This window comes from Anomaloglossus baeobatrachus, chromosome 6 (assembly GCF_048569485.1).
Source record: "Anomaloglossus baeobatrachus isolate aAnoBae1 chromosome 6, aAnoBae1.hap1, whole genome shotgun sequence".
NCBI classification, from domain to species: domain Eukaryota; kingdom Metazoa; phylum Chordata; class Amphibia; order Anura; family Aromobatidae; genus Anomaloglossus; species Anomaloglossus baeobatrachus.
This window is the reverse complement of record NC_134358.1, coordinates 151,209,870-151,237,057: the sequence shown is the minus strand read 5'-3', so window position 1 is coordinate 151,237,057 and position 27,188 is coordinate 151,209,870. Positions and strand designations below refer to the sequence as shown.

Sequence of the window (27,188 nt, the reverse complement as noted above, 5' to 3'; positions counted from 1 at the left end):
TCCAACCAGGTTAAAAAGAAACAAAAAAAAAACAGATTCAGGCCCACAATTAATCCCGGATATCTGGCAGGACGCCAACCCCCATGTGAGTCTATGGGGACCAGAATTATGCATTTTAAAATGGTGGTAGAAAGGGGTAGAGGGGTTAGAGCAAGCGTGTTATACTTACCAGTCTCCCGCTTGGCTGTAACACTACTTCTAAGACTAAGAACGCACTTTGCTTTTTACCTGGTTTTTACCTGCTTTTTCAACTGCAGCGTTTAATGCCAATATGGATGTGTTCTGCTTTTCAAGCAAAGTCTATGGGAATTTGGTTTTCTAGACCGCACTATGCAGTTCAAACTACTGCCTTTTTGTTGCAGAACTTTGGTCAAAAACTCAGCTTTGCAGTGCAAAACTCAAATGGCAAAAACATGTCAGTTGTTTTTGCCATTTGGGTTTTGCACTGCAAAGCTGAGTTTTTGACCAAAGTTCTGCAACAAAAAGGCAGTAGTTTGAACTGCATAGTGCGGTCTAGAAAACCAAATTCCCATAGACTTTGCTTGAAAAGCAGAACACATCCATTTTGGCATTAAACGCTGCAGTTGAAAAAGCAGGTAAAAAGCAAAGTGCATTCTTACCCTAATACTAGATGGAGTCTATATCTCTTCTAGAAAGCTAACCTGGGTAAGATATTGCTATAGCAGCTCAGCTGAGGGAGTACACCTAATCATAGCCACATAAAAGGCTGAAGAAATCCTACAGTAAGGAGTACTTTACACGCTGCGACATCGCTAGCGATTTCTAGCGATGTCGTGCGCGATAGCACCTGCCCCCGTCGTTCGTGCGACATTTGGTGATTGCTGCCATAGCAAACATTATCTCTACGGCAGCGTCACACGCACATACCTTGTCAGCGACGTCGCTGTGACCGCCGAACAATCCCTCCTTCAAGGGGGAGGTGCCTTTGGTGTCATAGCGACGTCACTGTGGCGTCACTAAGCGGCCGGCCAATAGAAGCGGAGGGGCGGAGATGAGCGGGACGTAACATCCCGCCCACCTCCTTCCTTCCGCATTGCCAGTGGACGCAGGTAAGGAGATGTTCGTCGCTCCTGCGGTGTCACACATAGCGATGTGTGATGACGCAGGAACAACGAACAACATCGTACCAGTGGCAGCAGCGATATTAAGGAAAGGAGCAACGTGTCAACGATCACCGTTTTTGAACGATTTTGCGATCGTTGATTGTCGCTCCTTGGTGTCACACGCTGCGATGTCGCTACCGGCGCCGGATGTGCGTCACTAACGACGTGACCCCGACAATATATCAGTAGCGATGTCGCAGCATGTAAAGCACCCTTATGGCCCCTTTCACACGTCGGTGAAAAATACACACGGTTTTCACTGATGTGTTAAAGGTGCGTATGTCCCTCCGTGTGCCATGATTTTGGCACACATGTGTGCATGGATAGCACATGGAGATCAGGCACTTTTACTCACCTGTCCACGCACCTGCTGTCCGTGGACTGATGTGTTCCGCGATGCTGTGTCAAGTTGCCACTGTCTCACCTCTGCTGCTACTTCTGGGTCGAATGTTCAGTGAATATGCATGAACATAATTAGCCGGCCTGGAAGCAGAGACAGCAGCGGCTGAAGACAGCATCGCTGGAGACAGGTGAGTTTAAAAAGCTTTTTATTTTAAACTAGCTGTACTACCCGGCTACGCCCGGGTTAATAACTGCTGTTAACAAAATAGAATGTATTAACAAAAATGTATTCTGCACACAAAAAACACAAAACAAATAGATATAAATGTAATTATGTCTGTCTCCCCGTCTGTATATATCTCTCTGTCTTTCTATCTCTTTGTCTGTCTGTCTCTTTCCCTGTCTGTCTCTGACTGTCTCTGTCTCTTTCTCCGTCTGTCTCAATCTCTTTCCCTGTCTGTCTATCTATCTCTTTCCCTGTCTGTCTATTTATCTCTGTCTCTTTCCCTGTCTGTCTTTTTCCCTGTCTGTCTTTTTCCCTGTCTGTCTCTTTCCCTGTCTGTCTTTCCCTTTCTGTCTCTTTCCCTGTCTCTCTTTCCCTCTTTCCCTGTCTGTCTCTTTCCCTGTGTCTGTCTCTTTGTCTGTCTCTTTACCTCTCTGTCTGTCTCCCTGTGTCTGTCTCTTTACCTGTCTGTGTTTGTCTCTTAACCTGTCTCTCTTTTTCCCTGTCAGTCTGTCTCTTTGTCTGTGTCTGTCTCTTTGTGTCTGTCTCTTACCTTGTCTATTTCTGTTTCTTACTTTCCTGTCTGTCTCTGATTGTCTCTGTCTCTTTCTCCGTCTGTCTCAATCTCTTTCCCTGTCTGTCTATCTCTGTCTCTTTCCCTGTCTGTCTCTTTCCCTGTCTGTCTCTTTCCCTGTGTCTGTCTCTTTCCCTCTCTGGCTGTCTCCCTGTGTCTGTCTCTTTACCTGTCTGTGTCTGTCTCTTAACCTGTCTCTCTCTTTCCCTGTCAGTCTGTCTCTTTGTCTGTGTCTGTCTCTTACCTTGTCTATGTCTGTTTCTTACTCTGTCTGTGTCTGTCTCTTTCCCTGGCTGCATTGTGACACGTCAACATTCCATATAAGGGCTTGGCTGCGCATTCTTCTGAAGTTCTGGCTGCACTGTGGCTCCCAGCTCCATTCGCTTTAATGGAGGCAGGTTTTTTGGCGAATAACTGTAAAGCGTGGGGTTAAAATTTCCCCTCGAAACATAGCCTATGACGCTCTTGGGGTCCAGACGTGTGAGTGTGCAAAATTTTGTGGCTGTAGCTGCGACGGTGCGGATGCCAATCCCGGACATACACACACACATACACACACACACATTCAGCTTTATATATTAGATGTATGTGTTTTTTCTGGTACGTGTTAAGGCCACTTTACACAGAGCAACATCGTTAGCGATGTCGCTGGTGAAAGCACCCGCCACCGTCGGTTGTGTGTCACGGGCAAATCGCTGCCCGTGGCGCACAACAACACTAGGACCCGTCACACGTATTTACCTGCCTAGCGACGTCGCCGTGGCCGACGAACCGCCTCCTTTCTAAGGGGAAGGTTCGTTCTGCATCACAGAGGCATCACTAAGTGGCCCGCCCACCTCCTTCCTTCCTCTTTGCCGGCGGCCACAGGTACGATGTTGTTCCTCGTTCCTGCGGTGTCACACATAGCGATGTGTGCTGCCACAGGAACGACGAACAACCTGCGTCCTGCAATAGCAACGATTTTTTGGGATTAGAATGACGTGTAAATGATCAACGATTAGGTGAGTAATTTTGATCGTTAGCAGTCGCTCGTGTGTTTTACATGCAACGACGTCGCTAACAAGGCTGGATGTGTGGCACGAATTCCGTGACCCCTAACGACATCTCATTAGCGATGTCGTTGCGTGTAAAGCCCCCTTTACACTGTGGTCTGTGTGACATCAGTGATGCCAGAGAAAAACGGACCTGTCTCCATGCAGAATACATGGACACGCGTGTGCGCCTCTATGCAGAACACACGGACACGCGTGTGTGCCGCACAGAAACATGTCAGTGAGAAATCACTGATGTGTGCGCAGACGCATTGATTTGAATGGGTCTGTGTATTTCCATGATTCTGGTACATATAAAAACTGCAACATACGTACCAAAATCACTGACGTGTGAAGGGAGCCTAAGGGGGAGACAGCCTGAAGAGTAATATGCTGTGTTTTGAGCTGAACATGAATTAAAGGCCAGTGACTGGAGATTCAAGCCTTGGTAGCGTGAGTCAGGGATAACCTATATACAAACAAGAGAATTACGACCAGAGTCCAGGGTACAAAGTGAAAAAACTTTATTGGTAAATAGGTGCAGGGCGGCACAAACAAGTGTGGACATAGGCAATGATCTATAGCGGACTGCTGACAAACCATAAATGATAATTGCTAATACTGGTAGCGGTTACATGTAAACCGGTGTACCTATGTATGCAGTCAGATAATTAATAGTCCACCAAGGAAACTGCATAGAATACACTAAAATATAATTGGGTCATAGACCAAAACAACCTCCTCAGAAGACCATGGCAACCACATAGAGTATATGTAAAGTATATAAATATAAATAACAAACAGGGTTGCACAGGGTTAGTGGAGGATTGTGGAAGAGACCCTAGCCTCCAATGATGAGGGAGACAATGACAAATGCAGTTTTACCTGAGAAGTATGGAGACCAAAGGAACCTGCGTCCAACCCACTGACTGACGTGTGAAGGGAGCCTAAGGGGGAGACAGCCTGAAGAGTAATATGCTGTGTTTTGAGCTGAACATGAATTAAAGGCCAGTGACTGGAGATTCAAGCCTTGGTAGCGTGAGTCAGGGATAACCTATGTTAGTAAGCGCCCAGAGGGGCAAGTGTTCATTGTTTTGTTTTCCATGTTTGTTTACAACTTGCTGGCTGCGATTAAAAGCCTTGCATTTACTTTATATGTACTGGTTTTCCATCTGTCACTGCCGTGCTGCCCTATAATACCCCCTGCGTGTTACCATAGTTAAACTTTAACAAATGATGAGACAGTCATTCTGACATGATTTCATCATCCTTATCAGGGCTAAGAGATATAGTTGGAGCAAATTAAAACCAACAACAACAAAGAATGCAGATTAAATACATTTTGGCAGCACCATCTGCAGCTCCTCTCTTTTGAGCTTTAGCAGGACAGGCACATGAATATAAAGCTCCTGCAGCAGGGGGAGGCACTGGAGCTCTACATTCAACTTCTGCTGCATTCAGAATGGACTTCTGCTTATAACCTACACTGTAAGCTAAAGCTTAGTGTAAGTTCTGCATCATATGAATTTAATTTATACTTCGATGTAAACTTTAAGACTAGGTCACATGACTGTATTGTCCGCATCTGAGAAAAATGGTCCAATTATGCTATTAACATGCCGATTAGAAAATGATCAGATAGTGCTTCGTTTTTTTCAGATATGGAGAATAAAAGGAAAAACTTTTCTCCATCTTCTCCATTCTGTCAGTCCGTGAAAAGCTTTCTGATGTCATCCCAGTGTGGTCTGAATTTTTTTTTCCCCCCACTGACCTATAGACATAATTAGCTGAGTCCACTACAATAATTGGAGTCAAGGCGTGCAAACTGCGATTCTTCTCCTCGGATCACTTGGTCCAAGGAAAAAAATCAGACATGCACAGTCTTATTGAATAACATTGGTCCCAGTGTGATCTGGTGTTTTGACTGGTTAAATCTATGGTTGTCTGCACAAGCCCTAACTATGGTTATCTAACAACATAGAATTTATGGCTTTTAATGTAGACATAACAAAACAGGATCAGAAAAACTGACAATTCTGCTTTTTTAATTTCAGATGATGGTAAAGTTTTCTGGGATAAACCTGAATTAGTTGGTAACTCTGTTTCTTTTCCTAATGGAACACAGTATTTCCGTGGACCGGGACTTGGAACTTCAGCATATATCACACTTCAAAGAGTTAATAGCAGAGATTTTCTAAAAGGCGGAGATGCCTTCCTATTATTATCAATGGATGGTGAGATATGAATAATGGAAACTTCTTAATGTCAAATATTATGATGTCATTAAATGAAAAACACAAAAGCCTTGTCTCAACTGGGTCTCTATAGAATTGTCCCAGGTGAGTGTGCATGCTGCACAATAGGCAGCGAGGAGTAATGCGGGCGTCACACAATACGATCTATCGTGCGATTGCACGAGCGATCGTATCCGCCCCCGTCGTTTGTGTGTCACGGGCTATTAGTTGCCCGTGGCACAGAAAGTCGTTAAACCCCCGTCACACGCACTTACCTGCTGAGCGACCTCGCTGTAGGCGGCGAACATCCCAAGGGGGAGGGACGTTCGGCGTCACAGTGACGTCACACAGCCGCCGGCCAATAGAAGCGGAGGGGTGGAGATGAGCGGGACGTAAACATCCCGCCCACCTCCTTTCTTCCGCATAGCCGGCAGGAGCCGCGGGACGAAGGTAGGCTGTGTTCATCGTTCCCGGGGTGTCACACGGAGCGATGTGTGCTACCCCGGGTACAATGAACAACCGACGAAGTGAAGAATAAACGATTTTTTAAAAACAAACAACGTGTAAATGATACACGATTTGTAACCGGTTTGCGATCGTTCTGAGACGCTCGTAGGTGTCACACAAAACGACCTAGCAAACGATGCCGGATGTGCGTCACGAAAACCGTGTCCCCGATGAAATATTGCACGATGGATCATCTCGTGTGACGCCCGCATAAGGCCATGTATTCCTCCTTGCTGAGCCCTACATCGGGGTTGTTATTGGAATCCCCAAAAAACGGATTTTGCAGGAAACATCAACAGAGCCTCAATTGTGCCACTCAATGACGCTGATGGAGAAACTTTTCAGATCATATGGCCTCTGTCCCGGCAGTGTTTATTTTTTTTTTCCAGACATGAACGAAAAAAAATTGGTTTGCCATGTTTTTGTGCATGTGTGAAAAAGATTGAAGTTGCCAGGACAGAGTATGTAAAAAGACTACATCGACTTTGTTGAAGTGAATGTCTCCATTGGGGCTTCTCAAGGGTTTCCATCGAAGTCCTGTTTTTCGAGATTCCCACAGACTCCCCAACTTGGTGTCAGCAGCTGTCGGACAAAATCATATATTTATTTATTTTTTTAATCACCTATTTTTCCCAAATTCATGAAAATGGAACATGTGCTTTCTTTGTGTTGTGCAAAATTAAAAAAAATGCTGTTCATTTTTGCCTTTAACCCGTTCAAGACACACACCGTTCATGTATGGCACAGCAGGAAGTACGTTACTGAAAAATTACGTGTACTACGGTGCAACAATCAGGCTGGTTCACTAGCAGAGCCAGCGAAATCATCAACGGATGTCGGCTATATATCATAGCTAACACCCTACAGTAACAACCACGATCAGTGCAAGCAGCGATCACTGGCGCTTAACCCCTCTGATGCCACTTTCAATAGCGCCAGCAGCATCGATCGGCTTACCAGAGGGAGAGAGCTCTCTTTCCTCTAATTGTCCCAACACGATTGTGATTGCGTCATACCAATGATCTCCTTGGTGGTCCCATGCCGAAAAATGGCTACGAGGTCACCCAAGTACAGTGGCCTGCAAGGTCCTTCTTAAGCACGACCTGACATGATTGAAATCTCAGAGTTACTTTTAGATTTCAGCTGGTGTCATGACTTTCCATGGCTTTTTGGATCTATTTCTTGATGTGTTTTTTTCTTGATGCATTTTTATCTAAAGCTACTTATAATTGTAACAAATATTATTTTTCATTTTCTCACACCCCAGTAATGAAAAAAATTGGTAATATACTAATGGGATAAAAAGATTCATTACATCCACGGATTAATTCCTTGAGGGATATAGTTTCCAACATGGGACCAGTTGGAGGGTGTTACTCCTGTTCTTGTACCTCAGGGGCTCGCAGGTGGTACCCACAAACTACAGTATTACTGCCAAATATGTGCTCTAAAAGCCAAAAAGTGATTCTTTCCTTCTACGACCTATCTTGTGCACAAATACTAGTTTCTGACCTCATAAAGAGTATTGCTGCAATAGGAAGAAATTACTTTATAAATGTTTGGGTCCATTGCCTCCTATTATTCCTTGTTAAAGTAAAACATTTGAGATTAAAACCAGCAACATTTTTATGGAAAAACCATAACTTTTCATTTTCACGTCCCAATATTATAAAATTTTGAGAAGCACCTGTGTGATCAATATGTTCCCCACACCCTAGATGAATTCTTTGAGTGGTGTAGTTTCCAAAATGGGATCATTTGTGAGGGTTACTGCTCTTCTAGCAGTACAAGTGTGGCATGTTGCCTGGAATCCATATGAACATAGTCTGCTTTCCTTTCCAAAATGCTATCCCTTTCTGATGGAGGTCTACTGTGGGTGGTACATTTTCTCCTATTATCCTTGTTAGGCCTCGGTTCCACTTGTGCATAGCTTCTGATGTGAAAGCATCGGAAGCGATAGGTTAATGACCCTCTGCTGCGAGCGTCAGCCGAGGGTCATGCGACTGTGATCCGATCTTGCTATTGGATCACAGCTGTGGAGAAGAGGGAGGAAACACTTTCTCCACATCTCCTCCCTGGCCTGTCTCTGTGTACATTGCACTGTGGTTGGATGACATGCGAGTGCAGAGCAATTTTTCACACGCACCCATAGAATTGTATGGGTGTGTGTGAGCCGAGACTCACTGCGAAATGCAGCATGCTGCGATTAATTTCTCATTTCGATATAGCATGAGAAATCACTCGCAGATGGATACTGCCCCATGGATTTACACTGGTGCGAGTGCAATCTGATGTTTTCATTGGATTGCACTTGTCCCTGCAAAATTCAAGGGGAACCGAGGCCTTAATAAAAATTAGGACTCGAGCAACATTTTTTGGAAAAAAAAAATAATTTTTCATTTTCATGGTCCAATTTTTTAAAGTTCTGTGAAGCACTTGCGGTTTCAAAATGCTCACTACACCTCTAGATATATTCCTTTAGGGATTTAGGCTGCTTTCACACCTCCGGTTTTTGCTATGCGGCACAATCCGGCACTTTGCAGGAAAAACGCAACCGTTTTTTTTTGCTGCCGGTTGCGTTTTTCCTGCATAGACTTTAATTAGTGCCGCATTGTGCCGCATGGCCTTGCGTTCCGTCCGTTTTTTTGCCGCATGCGGCAGACTTAGCCGATGCGGCGGCCGGATGGAACGTTGCCTGGCACGTTTTTTTGTGCGGCAAAAAAAAACGCATTGCGCCGCATCCTGCCGATGCGGCGCTTTTCCCAATGCATCCCTATGGATGCCGGATGCGGCAAAAACCGCATCCGGCCGCCGCATGCGGTGTTTGCCACTGCGCATGCTCAGTAGCATGCCGCAAGCGGCAAAAACCGGACGGGCCGCATGTAAAAAACTTATGCAAAGGATGCGGTGTTTTCACCGCATCCGTTGCATAGGTTTCACAGCCGGATTGAGCCGCACGGCTCAAACCGGATGTGTGAAAGCAGCCTTAGTTTCCAAACTGGGATCAATTGTATGTGGTTTCTCCAGTTTTAACACCTTTGGGGCTCTTCAACTGTGACAGGCATCCTCAGTCTATTCAGACAAAATTTGTGCTTGATAGTCAAAGTTTAATTATTTTCTTCCACTAAGTCACTTCAAAGTCACTATAAAAGTGAAGTCCAAAAATAAAGTAGAAATCCATCTTAAACATGCACGTTTTCTTTATGTGATTCAATTATAGTGCATCACACAGCAAACAGTGAATGCATGGTTAGCACGATCAGCGCGTTTCAAGTGCATTTAGCACTCTTAGGCTATGTTCGCACGTTGCGTTTTTTACCGAGTTTCTGCAGCGTTTTTGCGCTAAAACGCATGCATTTTTGTTTGCCAGCAAAGTCTATGGGAAAAGCAGAAATCCTGTCTGCACTTTGCTTTTTTTTCTGCAGCGTTTAATTTGCATATTTGTGGTCAAAAACCATGCTGAAAAAGAAGCAGCATGTCAGTTGTTTTTGCCATTTCTGCAGCGTTTCCTTAACATTGGAGTCAATGAGAAATGGCAAAATGCAACCAAAAGCACAATTCCTGCGTTTTTCATGCTTTTTACCTGCTTTTCCACTGCGTTTTTGGCTCCAAAAACGCATGCTTTTCTGGCCAAAAATTAATGGGTTCTAATGTTCCTTTACACACACACAGTAACCGAAAATTTAAATGTTAAAAAATAATAAACTTCACCTATTTTTCTGTTAAAATGTGCATAACCACTATTTGTTCATTAAAATTGATAATTTCCCATATAGTTTTAATAAAAGTTAATTTTATACTTTTTTTCTCTTTTTTCATTCTTTTTGACTATTTCAACTTTATTTCTCAGTGTCTTGATCTACAAAACGCATCTGCAGAAACGCAGGTGAAAACGCAGGTAAAAAGCGCTGAAAACGCACTAAAAACGCGGTAAAAACGCATGCATTTTTAGCGCTTAAAAATGGTCAAAAGCCATTTGGTCAACAACCAAGGGAAATAAAACGTGCAGAATAAACTGCAGGTACTCCGACGCAACGTGCGCACATAGCCTTAGTCGTGAGACTGCGTTTTTCCTGCCAAGGGATGTAGGAATGATTCAGCAATTTCTGCACCAAATAATTAACGTTTGCACATACCATTACAATTCTTATCTGTCCTACTGTTAACGGGTTTCTTTATTATTACTTGCCAAACCTTTGAGCATTCCTGTAACATCTACTATGATAGCCTTGTTTTCTTGTACTTTGCATTGACGTTCAGCATACTTTGTGTAATTAAAGGGAACCTGTCACCAGCTTTTCAGCATTGAACCAAAAATATCACTTTCTGCAGCTCCTGGGCTGCATTCTATGACGGTGCACCTTGTTCAATGACTCCCCTTGCAGACCCCAGAAATAACTTTATAAAATATGATCACCACATATGCAAATGATGTGTTCTGATCGGATGGGTGTGCTCTTTGTTTGGCTCCTGCCGCTGTCGCCATTCTCTTTGATGATTGACGTGTCTGACGCCTCTGTCATCATCCACTTAGCTGGGCTGAATCTTGTGACTACGCAGTCATTCCCGACTCATGCAGGTGCACTTCGCTCTGCCCCATTGCGGTCAGAGCCAAAAATAGGTGCGCTTGCGCGAGCCTGTGAGCTCACTCTCAATCTTGTGTTTGGGCACGTAACCTAAAACAGCACACAGCCTGGTATATGTAATTTCATTATATACCTATGTATGGAACAACTTTCTTTATTTATAAAAAAAAATACACCAAGAACAAAAAGACACTCTTATTGGAGTTAATAGTCCTCTATGGATACACTTCTATTAAGCTATACAGGATTTTTGCAGCATTTTTCTTGCAAGTTAAAAGCTGCTTTTTATAACACCAACAAATGCTACGATATTTCAGAAATCTCAACACATACTTGTTTTTTTCCTGCAATGTGAAAGTTAAAAAACACAACAAATTATTCTTGCAGATTTTTTGGCAAATAAAACTGTTAATAAACATGTATTGTAAACAAAGTACATGTAATCCATGCACAAAAATTGCTGCAAAAAAGCCGTGAGTGTTTTAAGTGCAGCCTTGTTACAGCCAAGAGAAAAAGTTGTGGCTGGAGAAAAATTCCAGCAAATACGCTGCATGTGAACATAGCCACATAGATAATCATCAATCTATCGCTGCCATGTTGTACTGCATTTTTCCTGATGTTACACGGAAAATATTTGACCAGAAAACACTTTTCCTGCAAAATATAAGCTGTTTGAGGTGGGAGTTGGATTACTGTAGTGTCCCCAATGGCTGTCTGTGTGTGTGTGTGTGTGTGTGTGTGTGTGTGTGTGTGTGTCCGCGTGTGCGGAAACCAGTTGCCCTGATCAAGAACAAGATACTTGGCATCCAGCAAGCACCAGTAGCTTTTTGAAAGTAGTCTATGTAGCATGTTTACTTACTGCAATACCTATACAGACAACAACTGTAGCGATGACAGCCATTGGTTGCTGTGCTCTGCAACCAAGATGACAAAGCACTCAGTGTCATCTTTATAATGAGCACTTTATCGACTCGGTTGCTGACTGTGCAGAGCACGGCAGTTGAGATAACTGTCATTATGCTGCACTCTGCATAGATAAAGTTCTTCTAAAGACTTATTCAGAAGAACAAATGAATTTGCTCCACAGAAAAATTCAAGACAACATTTGAGGAGCAATAAATACTCCACAAAAAACAGTGATTTCAATGTAATAAAATGTATTTATTAGGTAGGTATTACAATTTTTTTTTACATGTAAAACAATGATAAATATAATAATAGTGGTGTTTCAACAGGAGGGACGATATGTTAGCAGTAATATTAAAATTATAAAAGGCACAAAGATATATAAAACCGAAGTGTTTTTTTTGTATAAATTAAAAATAGTGCAGTCTGTTTTTTTTAAAAAAAAACTTTAAGTGGAAAAATATTGGTGTTTTTTTATAAAAAAAAAAATGGAATAGTACGTAGGCTTCAATGTATTTTTCCTCAGGGGGCATATGAAAAATACATTGAAACGTACGTCGGGGTAGAGGGATGATACAGCACCGCACACCTGGTAATTATTGTTTATCAGCACGAGAGCACTTTGCCCTCCCTATTGGTTAATGAATTGAATTTTATTTGGACGTATTGCTGTCTGTCTTTTTTGCACATTATATGTGAGGCTCCTTAATTCACCTTTCACCTGATCAGCACTTAGCACTTTGCAACGTGGATACCTCATAGCACATGCTGTGCACATATTTTTTATGTTGGATTGCATTGGGTTTTCCATGCTGCTAACTTATTTGTTGTTTTTTTATCAAATTCACATGATTTTGAATTTTTTACATCATATGTCACTTGTTGTATTTATATATTTTTTACTAACACCATCATCAATTTTTTTAATCTATTCAATTTTTTTTATAAAAAAAACACCAATATTTTTCCACTTAAAATTTTTTTTTTAAAAAAACCAGACTGCACTATTTTCAATTTATACAATAAAAAAACACTTCGGTTTTGTATATCTTTGTGCCTTTTATAATTTTAATATCACTGTTAACATATCGTCCCTCCTGTTGAAGCACCACTAATTATTATATTTATCATTGTTTTACATATAAAAAAATGTTTAATACCTACCTAATAAATAAATTTTATTACATTGAAATCACTGTTTTTTGTGGAGTATTTATTGCTCCTCAAATGTTGTCTTGAATTTGGTTATACAGTGAATATAGAATTCAGACTATATTGTTGTTAATTCCACAGAAAAATTGCATTGAATTTGAAACATTCTACAGCTATAAGGTCTTCATCTTTATAAAAATCATAAGTTCTAAGTTCTCTTTTCTCTGCTGTTGCTTATGCAGAGTGCAGCAGTATCACAATATCATCTCAACTGCTGTGCTCTACCTAGGAAGCAATAGAGATGGTATAACTCAGGCTGTGCACTTTTTAGTGAATAAAGACAAAGACCGAAATTTATCAATGAGTTTTCTGCTGTAAAGCTCATTGGAAAAATTGCAAACTTTTTGTGCATCATGATGTTCTACAAAGAAATTGTGACTTTTGGTGATTTTACAACAGTAATGGCCAGCTTCACCAAAAGAGCTGAGGCTGAAAGTGGTGCACTGAAGCCCGGTCAGCAAATTAATCATAATTTGTGTCATAAAAGTATTAACTTGAGTTAATAGCTCCACACTTCTGTGCTGAGTAATATATATTCAGTGCTTATTTAGGCTGCACACAGTGGCTAACAGGACCTGTGCATTAAGTTGATGTGACCCAGAGGACATCACAGATCCTTCTGCACCTCTATGTTGCTGCCTGTTTATGATTGGTCAGCGTCACACAGGGGGAAGAAGTACACACCCCCAGTGAAAACTGTGATAACACCCATTTGGACTTTACCAAAGTGAATTCATTAGGTACCAAATAGTTGATTGCTAATACTACCACAAAGGAGAGGTGAAATAAAAAAAAAACAAAACACTTTTTTTTATTCCACTCTGCAGGCAGTATTACATGTCTATATCTAGTTCAATTTTAAAATTGGTGAAAGGTTGTCTTTAATCTGTCACAAAAATTGAATCCTAGAAGTGTGCAAATCGATTTGTTAATTTGCAGGCACAGGAGGTGACAACAGAAACTTATGTGGAGCCCAGAAGGCCCCTATAATAATTTATGTTACTTAATATGGTTATTAAATATATACAAGTGCATCTCAATAAACTAGAATATCATGAAAAAGTTAATTTATTTCAGAAAATTAGAAAACTATATAAGACCAACTGAAAAAAAATATTTAAAACTCAAATGTTGGCCTACTGAAAAGTATGTACAGTAAATGTCTCAATACTTGGCCGGGGCTCCTTTTGCATGAATTACTGCATCAATGCGGCGTGGCATGGAGGCGATCAGCCTGTGGCACTGCTGAGGTGTCATGGAAGCCCAGGTTGATTTGATAGCAGCCTTCAGCTCATCTGCATTGTTGGGTCTCGTGTCTCTCGTCTTCCTCTTGGCAATACCCTATAAATTCTCTATAGTGTTTAGGTCAGGAGAGTTTGCTAGCCTATCAAGCACAGCGATGCTGTGGTTATTAAACCAGATATTGGTACTTTTGGCAGTGTGGACAGGTGCTGTAATACTACTGTATGTACTGAGGATTTCGATTGCGTTAGGGCAATGACAACCAGAGACGAGTTCTTGGTGCAAAAGACGTTTTACAATATGTAACCGCAAAATGTGCACAGAACAGAAAATACACAATAATAAGTAACTGCAATATGTAAACAGAACAAGATATACACAGTAATATGTAACTGCAATATGTAAACAGAACAAGATATACACAGTAATATGTAACTGCAAAATGCACACAGAACAGTATATACACAGTGGAACATAAACACAGTAAATACCTGCTGGGTTCAGAGCAAAAGGGAATTCCCGGGGCTGCACACCGGACTCCCCCAGGGAGACCACCAGGAGCGAACCCCTATACAGGGGCTGTCCGGCAATCACCCCAGAAGGCCTAAATGCACAGCAGCCGGGACACAAAAAGGGCAACAGATATAGTCCAAAAAATGTCCGTACGTGATGTGAGTCCTAGGGTGGATATGAACGGAAGGGAACAGGCAGAAATGCCGACCAGAGACAGCAGACAGAGTCCGAGCACAGTTGGATGAGAGGTGAAGTCCAGAGCTGGTGTCAGGTGTTTCCACTGAATCCAAACAGCAATCAGGAGATGAGAGCAGCAGGGCAGGAGTACACAGGAAGCAATATACTCAGGCACTGGACTAAGCTTTAGGGGCGGCTTTTAAGCAGATGGACAGGAAGTAGGGCAACAGAACAGAAAACTCCATGTTAACAAAGGGCAAGCTCTTTCAAAAGAAAACTGAAAAACCCGGAACTCTGACAGGTGCCAAGTCCTGCTGGAAAATGAAATTTCCATCTCCAAAAAGCTTGTCCACAGAGGGAAGCATGAAGTGTTCTAAAATGTCCTGGTAGACGGCTGCGCTGACTTTGGTCTTGATAAAACACCAGCAGATGAGATAGCTCCCCAAACCATCACTGATTGTGGAAACTTCACACTAGACCTCAAGCAGCTTGGATTGTGGCCTCTCCACTCTTCCTCCAGACTCTGGGAACTTGGTTTCCAAATAAAATACAATATTTACTTTCATCTGAAAACAACACCTTGGACCACCGAACAACAGTCCAGTTCTTTTTCTCCTTGGTCCAGGTAAGTAAGACGCTTCTGGCGTTGTCTATTGGTCATGAGTGGCTTGATACAAGGAATGCGATAGTTGTAGCCCATATCCTGGATACGTCTGTGTGTGGTGGGCTTTTGAAGCACTGACTCCAGCAGCAGTCCACTTGTTGTGAATCTCCCCCAAATTTTTGAATGGCTTTTTCTTAACATATCCCGGTTGCTTGTGCACCTTTTTCTACCATACTTTTTCCTTCCACTCAACTTTCCATTAATTTGCTTGGATACATCACTCTGTGAACAACCAACTTTAGCAATGACCTTTTGTGGCTTACCCTCCTTGTGGAGTGTGTCAATGACTGCCTTCTGGACATCTGTCAAGTCAGCAGTCTTTCCCATGATTGTATCGCCTACTGAACCAGACTAAAGGACTATTTTATACACTTAGGAAGCCTTTCAGATGTTTTGTGGTAATTATTTTAATTTTGTGAGATGACTTTTGGGTTTTCATTGGCTATAAGCCATAATCCTCAACATTACCAGAAATAAACAGCTGAAATAGATCACTCTGTGTGTAATGAGTCTATATATGTGTTTCCCTTTTTGTATTGAATTACTGAAATAAATTAACCTTTTGATGCTATTCTAATTTATTGAGATGCACCTGTATATATTCATCTACACTAGCCAAATGTATTATATTTTTGCAAAAATAATGCAACATAAAATACTACACATATTTGGTATTGAAGTAATCTATAAAATAATTTTCTTTATGACACATGGTATACGGTGTAAATTTAAAACACAAAAAAATGATGGATCTGCTTTTTTCTTTCCTTACCTTTCAAAACACGAACAAAAGTTTTGAATAATCTATATGTACTTCGAAATGTGCAATAAAATAAAATAAAATCAAGCAAAACCTTAAGGCAGGTTCACACTATGGCACTAAAACTTGGGTCAGTCAAGAGCAGCTCCGTGTTTGTAGGAGCTAACAGTTATTGATTTGTACATAAATTGATGTCCCATGTGAAAAATTGTAAGTGTGCAAAGGCACACTTGGTAATTATTTGTCCAGTGTGCAGCCTGATGAGCACACGGATTGCGAAACAGCAGTCTGAACGAGTGCTTATACAGCCACATGGCTCTTGAAAAAATGCTTAATCCTAAAGGAGGTGACATCAGATATGTTTTTTTATAAACTTCTTTATGTTCTTTTCCAAAAAAGGAGAAACAAGGAAAAGCAATAGAAAAAGAAAAGTGCAATTGAAAGGAAAAAAATTTGGTAATGTGGAAAGCAAATTGCAGGTAATTTGCATTATCGGAGACAAATAGGAAAGAGAAAGTGAAAAACGGTAGAAGAGAAAGGGCCAAGAGGAGATAACAAAAAATATTTATAAATAAAGTAAATGAGATTTCATAAAGTAATTGAGAGATCATATTGTTATGCTCTCGTCCCTGGTATGGGCTCTGCTCCACGTCAGGCTTTGCAAGTAGCCAGGTGTGTCTCAATATGATGAGATGCCTTGGCCTATTTAAGTCTTCTTGGACTCACACCTGAGCCCTGATATTGGTGGACACTAACCCTGTTTGAGTGAATTCCAAGGGACTGAGGTGGAGTTGCTTTGTTGTGCTGCATTGGTGCTTCGATTGAACTCTGGAGTCCTGTCTGCGATCTGCCTTGGGTTCTTGGACCTTCTTTCTCGTGTCTGCCTTCAGCTTGGTGCAGCTTCTGAGGTTGTCAAGATATTTGTTTACGCCTGAGTCTTCTGCCTACTGCTTGCAGTTAGTAACTCTGCTACATGCCTGCCAACGGTCTCTTGCCATCCTGATACCTGTTTAGTCTGTAGTCCTGCTATGCTTCTGAGGTCTTCTGTTACTTCGCTATCTGTCACGGGTCTTCAGTTACGCTGCCATCTGCACATGCTGTTCTGGTTTTCATTGTCGGTTTATGTTCAATATATCTACCCATGTCCGATATCTGTCTGTTAATCCCTGGCCTTTTTAAATTGTTATTTTTGCATTTTCCATGTCCGTGTTCTGCATGCTTCACCTGGTTGCTCACTGGTGTCTGTGTGTCCATCCGAACCAGCGGGTTTTGAAGATCCACCACCACTGTGTGAGCCATCCTCACGTAACACATGTGTGGCGCCCCTGAGGCTTCCGTCGCCACAGGTCATTGCACCCCATCCAGCGGTGTGATGCCCCATTCTGGGTGAGGAAAGGAGTGAACACCGGTCCCCTGGTAAATCCACACTACACCCATTGTTAGGAGCACACTGGGACCAGAGATAGTGGCAGCAACCCTCCCATGCTGCATGCTGGGAGGGGCCGTAAGACCCATCCCTGCTCCTATAGGGTAGATCAGAGCAACTGGGGAGGTGGGAGGAACCACCAGAGTGCAGTCAAAGAAAGGAAGGTCTAGGTTAGTCAGATCGAGAGAGAGTGGGGGAAGGAGGAGGCGGACTGCAGGAGGCAGGCAAGGAGGAGAAGTGAAAGGAAAGACAGCTCTAGTCAGTCAGGAGCTGAGAAGAAGAAAGAGACGCTTCCTGGTGAAGATCCTGGGACTCAGAGGGTCCAGGTGACACCAAGCAGAGAATAGAAGGAATCCCAGGGCCACGGGTAGCTGTAGAGCTGCGGTGGCCTGTTCCACAGGAACAACGGTGGAGGGATCAAGCTGCAACAGGGGACGGTCCCTAGAAACCGGAGGAGTGCAAAATCATCTCCAAACAGTAAAAACCGAGGCCCAGGGAATGTTGTAAACTCCCCGGGCCACAGCCCACAGCAGAACCTCTAGAAAAGGGATAATCAGCCGACAGGTGACCCCCCAGCCTGGAGGCTGTTGTGGAGGCCGAGCCAGGTTCATCCTACAAAGGCAAGGTTTAAGGAGACAGCTGAAGACAGAGACACTTAAGAGAGGGTACCGGGTTTTGCTCCAAGAATCACCCAGAAACGGCGGAGGTCCCTGACAGTGGTCCCAGCAGTCCAAGGGCTCCTGCCGGCCTTGACAAGAATTGTGAGTAAAGAACTTGAAACTGCACCCTTGGAGTTGCCTCTGTTATTTCATCTGCATAGACACTCACAAGCACCAACTGTGCCCCGGGGCACTGCTCCACCTGTGGGGAGTAGTACCACAATTGCTGCCATATCATCCCCCGGAGGCCTCATACAGCAGCGGCGGCTTATTAACCACATACCACAGGTGGCGTCACGAACACAAACTTTAATTCATCAGCCATATTTAACTGACACCCACCAGGGCCACGGAGTCGGGCCCCGCCACCACTGATTACCCCCGGACTAGTCCGGCCTGGCACTGGGTGTCCCATAGACCTGGGGTGGGCGAGTCAACTTTGGCGTCACGAACAGGATTTCGTGCCCGGTTCCACCGGGTACTGTGCGCCTGAAGAATCGTGAAATAGCCTGTGTTTTACTGTGAGAAACTGCCGCCATTGAAGCCACTGAGCGTGGGAAGAAGGAGGACGTGCCAGAAGAAAGGGCGCGAAGAGAAGCCCCGCCCCCTTGTCCAAGAAAAGACCACGAAGCGGTGTCCGCTATGGTGAGCGAAGGAGGCAAAATGGCGCGCTAAGAATGCTGCCTAGAGGAAGAGAGAAGATGGCTCCTGCAAGCGGAGGCCAGGAGGAGCTCACCTGGATCAGGCCTGTGACTGCCGCTGAGCTGAAGGCTGAGGTCGGGAGGATGGCTGACCGGATGAAGGAGCGGAAAGTTACCAGGCTGCTGCTGAGCAACATCAAAAGTCTGCTACTAGAAGAAGCGACGAGTCTGCTGCTGGGAGATCGTGCAGAAGGAGACGCAGAGAGGATGGCGTCCACACGCAGCGATCCAGAGCTAGACTCCGCTGACTGGTGGGGCTGGGAGATGGACCAGTGGTGTGAAAGGCTGCAGGCAAAGGTGATACAGCAGATCCGGCAAGCGACGCGCGGAGCAGCGACCGCCAGAACACCGGAGATGCTACTGAGGGGTGAGTCATTTAATGCCCCTGCCGGTGCGAGTGCCCCAACCCCCGCTGCCATGCCCGCGGTCCATGGAAAGATGCCCAGCACGGCGACGCCAATCCGGGCCGCAGCCACGCCAGGTGCGGCCCGCCAAGATTTCACCGCAGCAGCGACGCCCAGCCCGGCCCGTCCAGCTGAGGCCCCAGCAGCGATACCCCGCTCGGCCAAGTAAGATCCCGCCGCAGCAGCGATGTTAATCCACTCCGCAGGAGTGACGCTGAGCCAGGCCGCAGCCACGCCAGGCTCGGACCGCCAAGCCCAGGCCGCAGCCACGCCAGGTGCGGCCCATCAAGAACCGGTCACAGCAGCGACTCCAATCCAGGCCCCCGCCATGCCAGGCGCGGCCCGCCAAGACAAGGAGGCAGCCCCAGAAGAGCCAGAGTGGCGCCGCCACTCTCAAGCCAGCAGTCCCGTGCAAGCAAGCAGTCCTTTGCAAGAAAGCCGTGCTGTGCCTGCAAGCAGCCCCACTCCTACCCAGGCTGCAGAGTCCCGTAGAAGCCCAGTGACCAGCACCCAGGAGACCCAGACTATGATCTCCTCGGCCTACCTGTTGCCCGTGGCAATGCCGGAGTGGGATCCTAGGATCTATCCCCGTGAGTAAAAAGCAAAAGTGAAAGTGAAGAAAAGAAGCTGAACTGTATATAGCCCCTATCTGCCCCTCATCCTTTGTGAAGACGTTCCTTTTGTTTTGCCCTAATGTGCTTTTTGAAGATTACACCCTTTCCTGCCTTACTGCCCCTTGTACTTTTTGAAGATGTCACCCCCCATGTTTATATATACCGGACCACGGAACTGGAATGTGGTCCCCGGTGAATGTGAATGTATTATGTGTCCTGTGTAACCAGGCCACTGGACTTAGTGGCTGGTTTTGTCTTTGCCCTTTCTTTTTGTCAAGAAGTGAACAAACTGCCAGGCTACTGGACTTGTTGTAGCCAAGATGTAAATAGTTGCACCTGTTGTGCCCCCTACCAGAATTATGGGGGAAGTGCCCAAACCGTGCAATGGACTGGAAGTGCACATTTAGAGTTTCTTTATAAGAAAGTTTGCAACGTTTAAGTACTTGTGCCTCCCATAAAGGGAAAAAATGTTTTATTGTTTTATGTTATGCATAACAAAAATGTTTTTGCAGTTTCTCCCACATTTTCTGTTGTTTTTCAGCCCGAGGACGTGCTGGGATTCGCTGTGGGGGAGTGTGGCGTCCCTGAGGCTTCCGTCGCCACAGGTCATTGCACCCCATCCAGCGGTGTGATGCCCCATTCTGGGTGAGGAAAGGCGTGAACACCTGTCCCCTGGTAAATCCACACTACACCCATTGTTAGGAACACACAGGGATAGTGGCAGCAACCCTCCCATGCTGCATGCTGGGAGGGGCCGTAAGACCCATCCCTGCTCCTATAGGGTAGATCAGAGCAACTGGGGAGGTGGGAGGAACCACCAGAGTGCAGTCAAAGAAAGGAAGGTCTAGGTTAGTCAGATCGAGAGAGAGTGGGGGAAGGAGGAGGAGGCCTGCAGGAGGCAGGCAAGGAGGAGAAGTGAAAGGAAAGACAGCTCTAGTCAGTCAGGAGCTGAGAAGAAGAAAGAGACGCTTCCTGGTGAAGATCCTGGGACTCAGAGGGTCCAGGTGACACCAAGCAGAGAACAGAAGGAATCCCAGGGCCACGGGTAGCTGTAGAGCTGCGGTGGCCTGTTCCACAGGAACAATGGTGGAGGGATCAAGCTGCAACAGGGGACGGTCCCTAGAAACCGGAGGAGTGCAAAATCATCTCCAAACAGTAAAAACCGAGGCCCAGGGAATGTTGTAAACTCCCCGGGCCACAGCCCACAGCAGAACCTCTAGAAAAGGGATAATCAGCCGACAGGTGACCCCCCCAGCCTGGAGGCTGTTGTGGAGGCCAAGCCAGGTTCATCCTACAAAGGCAAGGTTTAAGGAGACAGCTGAAGACAGAGACACTTAAGAGAAGGGTACCGGGTTTTGCTCCAAGAATCACCCAGAAACGGCGGAGGTCCCTGACAGTGGTCCCAGCAGTCCAAGGGCTCCTGCCGGCCTTGACAAGAATTGTGAGTAAAGAACTTGAAACTGCACCCTTGGAGTTGCCTCTGTTATTTCATCTGCATAGACACTCACAAGCACCAACTGTGCCCCGGGGTACTGCTCCACCTGTGGGGAGTAGTACCACCATTGCTGCCATATCATCCCCCGGAGGCCGCATACCACAGGTGGCGTCACAAACACAAACTTTAATTCATCAGCCATATTTAACTGACACCCACCAGGGCCACGGAGTCGGGCCCCGCCACCACTGATTACCCCCAAACTAGTCCGGCCCGGCACCGGGTGTCCCATAGCCCTGGGGTGGGCGAGTCACATGCAGTCATGGCTGAAAGTGTTGGCACCCTTGAAATTGTTGCAGAAAAGTATTTCTCCCAGAAAGTTATTGCCATTACAGATGTTTTCTTATACTGTACATATGTTTATTTTCTTTGTGTGTATTGAAAAAACACAAAAAAGTGTCAAATTGGACAAAATTTCACACAAAGCTACAAAAAATGGGCCAGACCAAATTGTTGGCACCGTCAACTTAATATTTGGACACACCCTTTGGAATATATAACTGCAATCAATCGCTTCCTATAACCATCAACAAGCTTCTTATATCTCAAATGGATTTATGAACCACTCTTCTTTTACAAACTGCTTCAGGTCTCTCATATTTGAAGGTGCCTTTTCCCAACAGCAATTTTAAAGTCTCTCTACAGGTGTTAAATGGGATTTAGATCTGGACTAATTGCTGATTTCTTCAGAACTCTCCAGTGCTTTGTTTTCATCCAGTTTTCGGTGCTTCTTGAAGTATGTTTGGAGCCATTGCACTGCTGGAAGACCCATGACCTAGGACACAAACCCAGCTTTCTGCACTGGGCACTACATTGCGACCTAAAATCTTTTTGTAATCTTCATATTTTATGATGCCTTGCACACAGTCAAGGCACCCAGTGCAAAAGGCAGCAAAACAACCACAAAACAACTTTGAACCTCCAACATATTTGACTGTAGGTACTGTATTCTTTTTTTTTTTTTTTTTTTATTTGTTAGCCTCATTCCATTTTCAGTAAACAGTAAAATTATGTGCTTTACCGAAAAGCTCTATCTTGGTCTTTACTGTCCACAAGACGCTTTCCCATAACAATTTTTGCTTACTCATGTACATTTTGGCAAACTGCAGTGTAGCTTTTTTGTCTCTGTCAGTAATAGGAGCTTCCTGGGTTTCCTAGATAGTGTTTCATTTCATTCAAACATAGACGGATAGTTCACACTGACACTCATCCACCCTGAGCCTGCAGGACAGCTTGAATTTCTTTGGAACTTGATTAGGGCTGCTTATTCAAAACCCGGACTATCTTTCATTGCAACCTTTCATCAATTTTTCTCTGCAGTCTTCATCTAGAGAGCTACAGTGCCATGAGTTAGACTTCTTGATTATGTTGCGCACCGTGGACAAAGGAACATCGAGATCTCTGAAGATAGACCTGTAACCTTGAGGTTGTTGATATTTTTCAACAATTTTGGTTCTCAAGTCCTCAGACAGTTCTTTTCCTCTTTCTGTTCCCCATGCTTAGTGTGGCACACAGACAGATAATGCATAGATTAAGTCAACTTCTTCCCTTTTTATCTGATTTTAGTTGTGATTTTCAGATTGCCCACTCCTCGTACTTGCAACAGGTGAGTTTGAACAAGCATCACATGCTTAAAACAAAGTTGTGTACTCATAATTCAAAAAGGTGTCAAAAATGTTGTCATACAATATATAGAGAACTCCGGCACACCATCACTCCCACACAAAGGAAAAAAAAAAAAGAGAGTTAACTCTCTTTTTTTTCCTTTGTGTGGGAGTGATGGTGTGCCAGAGTTCTCTCTATATTGTATGACTATTTTTACTCCAGAGCACCCATAGTTCAGTGATGCAGAGCCTTCGCCTCGTGTTCCAAAAATTTTGTCAGGCCCATTTTGGGAGTTTTGTGTGAAATTTTGTCCAATTTGCCTTTTTGTTTCTGTATTTTTTTGTGTTGTTCCAATACACACAAAAAGATATAAACGTGTATAATAAAACATGTGTAACTTCAATAATTTTCTGGGAGAAATACTTTATTTTCTGGAACAATTTCAAGGGTTCGAAAACTTTGGGCCATGACTGTATAACATGCAGATGAGAATCTACAATGAAACAGAATATATATTTTTTTTGTTTTGTAGAACTAAAAATTCAATATATATCATGAGCTATGTACTTTGCGCTAGCATAAAATACCGAAATGAACACTGGAAATGTATGTGAAAATTTAAATTGTTATTGACTTCGTATTGTGGGGTTTTTGTTTTCTACTAGATGTATCACACCTAAATGCCACTCAACCAATCCCTCCATCCATTTCACCACCAATAACTTCAAAACCATCTGGAGCAACAACCAAGCCAGGAACTAATGCTTGTGCTAACTTTGGCTGCAAAAATGATGGCGTCTGTGTCATTGAAGGACAAAATGCAGTCTGCAGGTAAGACAGAATGATCGTATTTTTTGTGGGAGGAGTTGTACTTTTGAATGACCCCATTCATTTTACCATATAATGTACTGGAAAACGTAAAAAAAAATTCAAATGAGGAGAAATAGTGAAAATAATGAAATTGCACAATGGTTTTTTTTTTTTTAGTCACCATGTTTACTATATGGTAAAAGTGACATGTCAGTATGCTGCCTCAGGTCGGTATGAGTTCGTAGATACCGAACAGGTAGACTTTTATGTAAGTGGTAAAACAAATTCAAACGTTTGTCCAAAAAAAGAATTGCTATTTTCCAAGACCCGTAGCATTCTCATTTTTCGGGATCTGGGGTCCAGTGACGATGAGTCATGGCAGCGTCAGGGGTCATCAGCTGACACTGCGCTACCATGGCGCCTCATGATCCCGATGGTGGCAGGTAATGGTTCAATCCCTTAAAGGGAACCAACTACCAGGATTTTGCTGTATGAAGTAACGGCAGTGCCATATTGGCACTAAGATGCTGAAGCCAGGTATACATTTTGTTGGAAGATGGGATGCTTGGTTGCTGAGATATCTTTAATCAAAGTTGCAGAAATGCACTGCACTTTGATGTGTGCAATGGAAGCGGACCCTTGTGGGTTGGGTCATCCGTGTATATTCCTCCTCCTGCATCTTGTATTGCATGTCCCTTTTTCTTTAAATATTGTGCCACTCCGCCTTTGTTGTTGTGTCATGCAATACAAGACATAGGAGGAGGAATATACACCATGGACTTGACCCACAAAAGCCCACACGGCTGCACATGTCAAAGTGCAGTGCATTTCTGCAAATTTGATTAAAGATATTTCAGCAACCAAGCATCTGATCTTTCAACAAAAGGTATGCCTGGATTCAGTATCCTAGTGCCAGTATGGCACTGCCTGTGCTTCGCATAGCAAAAATTCTTTAAATTGTGCTGTCACTGTTTGACAGCACGATCTAAGGGGTTAACAGGCGTGGATAGATCTCCAATCCACCCGCACCTGTTAGCCGCACATTTCTGCTGATCATCAGACATGTGGGGTTAATACAGCGAGCTTGCCGCCGGAGCCTGCAGCAACTGAAGGTAGGCAACCAAGGACGTGCTAGTATGTACTTGGTCTTTAAGGGGTTAAACCCACTTAAAGGGGATGTCAAGTACTCTGACAACCCCTACTCATTCCCTCTGTTCGCCCCCATAAAAATAAATAAGCTTATACTCACTCCCTTTTAGTGTGGCTTTTGTTCCAGCAATGTTTAAAGCCGCGTTCCTGGGGCCCACATGACATTGTTATGACACATGAACCAATTATTATTAATGGCTCTTTGGCCTAGGGAATAATATAAGTCTAATAGAACAAACAAAATATTCCCCAAATTTCTATAATTTATTTTACTCAAATAGAAATATTTTTTACATCACACCATTTTGTGCATGATAAATAGTACAATAATCAAATTGTCCAAGACCAACTTAATGGCTACCCCTGATCTTGAACATCAAGAACAGGGTTTACAGTAAATACATGACAAATTGATACAATTTACAGATAAATGCAGTGCTGGTTCACACAGAGGACATAAATACATTGCACTAAGCCAAACTTAACTTGTAAGCTCCCAATGCGACTCTGCTGCACACTAGTGCTAATTTAATAAATTACAGTCAAATGCAGTAATCCCGGAGCATCCACATCAAGGTCACAAGGCGTTGGGTAATTTGTCCCTTAATCAGTATGGTAAACCGCCGACTATTTCTTATTATTAATAGACGTCTCCACCTCGACGCGTTTCCCCACATAAGCATGTGTGACGCCCTGGGCAAGCCAGGGGTCACAGGTCACAACACCACACACACCCCACATTCCCTGCAGGAACACCAAGGTCAGAACACAAATCCTTGTTGCCTTCCTTCCGGGACTGATGTCCACACCAGGGGGTGGGCCAGGCGGTTGGCTCCGCCCACCGAGGAGTTCACAGCCCTGGAGGCGGGAAAACCAGGCAGATAGAGTGAGAGATCAGATAGAGAGGTGAAGGAGTAAACAGTGAGAGTAGTGACAGAGAAAGTGACAGTTGAAAAGCCTGAAGTTAGTCCAGGTGTGTGCCCCGGACTGAGACAGCAAGGTTGGCAGATGGCGGTGACCGTCTGCAGGAGAGGCTACTTGGAGGTTGCCGAAAGGACCGTGGACGGGTGGTGGCCCGGCGGTACCGGAGCGGTATACGAAGAGAAGCCAGCACCATTGGCAGGGGCCTTTCGGATCCCGGTAAGGCTAGGAGTCACCATAATTTGCCAAATCCGTCAGTAAAGGGGACCTCCGGGTCTCCCAGCAGCAAAGTCCCGATTGAAGGCAACAGTCCGACCGTGAAGGGGAGACACCGCCACCGCCAAGGCACCAGTTTCCCCAGGGCCAGCGCCTGCGGGCAAGAGAGGGGCTCCTCCGGCTCATATCCAAGCTGGGGAGCGGGTTACTGGTGGGAATCCATCGCTACCAAAGAACCGTACTTAGGTGCAGGGAAGTGACCATCACCGCTAACTACAGGGAACATCAGCACCGTAGCCGTCCGAGGGACCCGTCCAACCAGCCGTTTGTTTACCGAGAACTGTGTCATCATCCTTGGGCTGAGTGAGTACCTCCGTGCCATGCGGCACAGCGCTGCCCCTGCGTCCCTGCACCTCCACAGGCCCCATAACCCGCCTGTCCACCATCCCAACTCATCACTGGGCCCCGGGACAACTACCCCCTACCCACGGAGGGGAGAAACAACAACTTTGCTGCTCCCTGTCACCGCTCCCGGGATCCCCATACAGAGCAGCGGTGGTGTTCCTACAATCACCACAACCGTGGGTGGTGTCACGGACAATAAACTATCCCAAAAACCAAACCCCTTTCACTCACGGGCGAGGAGCGCCGCTCGAGTCCCCGGGATCCGGCCCATCGCTCGAGCCACCAAGCAGCAGCAGGCCGCAGCAGCAGCAGCAGCCGGACCCGAGCAGTGGGAGAGCGCAGCGTCCCCTCCTCCGCCCGCGACAACTTGGCGTCACGAACAGGATCTTACCGCTCTGCCGTTGGGTAGAGGTGCGCCTTGTGACCGCCGGAGGTGTCCGGCCGGAAAATTTCAGAAGCCGCCATCTTTGGCGCGAAGGGTTCCCGCTCGAGCGTCTTCTCGAGTAGCAGAGGCGCGAAGGCCAAAACCCCGCCCCGATAGAAGAGGGGCCGGAAAGAAGCTAAGGGGGACGAGATGGCGACTGAGTGCATGTAGCCGCGGCTGTAAAAGCAGGGACGCCAGGACCCTGTGGCCATCTTGTTGTTAGTTCCTGGAAAGCACGACTGCCGAGATGTCCGCTCCAGCTAA

The 27,188-nt window shown here is 44.7% G+C and overlaps 1 protein-coding gene across 1 annotated transcript in view; it reads left to right on the top strand.

Annotated features, from left to right (window-relative positions):
- The window catches only part of MEP1B (meprin A subunit beta), a 109,750-nt gene that overhangs the window by 72,931 nt on the left and 9,631 nt on the right, over nt 1–27,188 (top strand). Inside the window, exons 12-13 of the mRNA XM_075353321.1 lie at nt 5,349–5,528; nt 23,665–23,830. Coding sequence (XP_075209436.1) covers nt 5,349–5,528; nt 23,665–23,830 — 346 coding nt within the window. The remainder of the gene's footprint in view (nt 1–5,348; nt 5,529–23,664; nt 23,831–27,188) is intronic.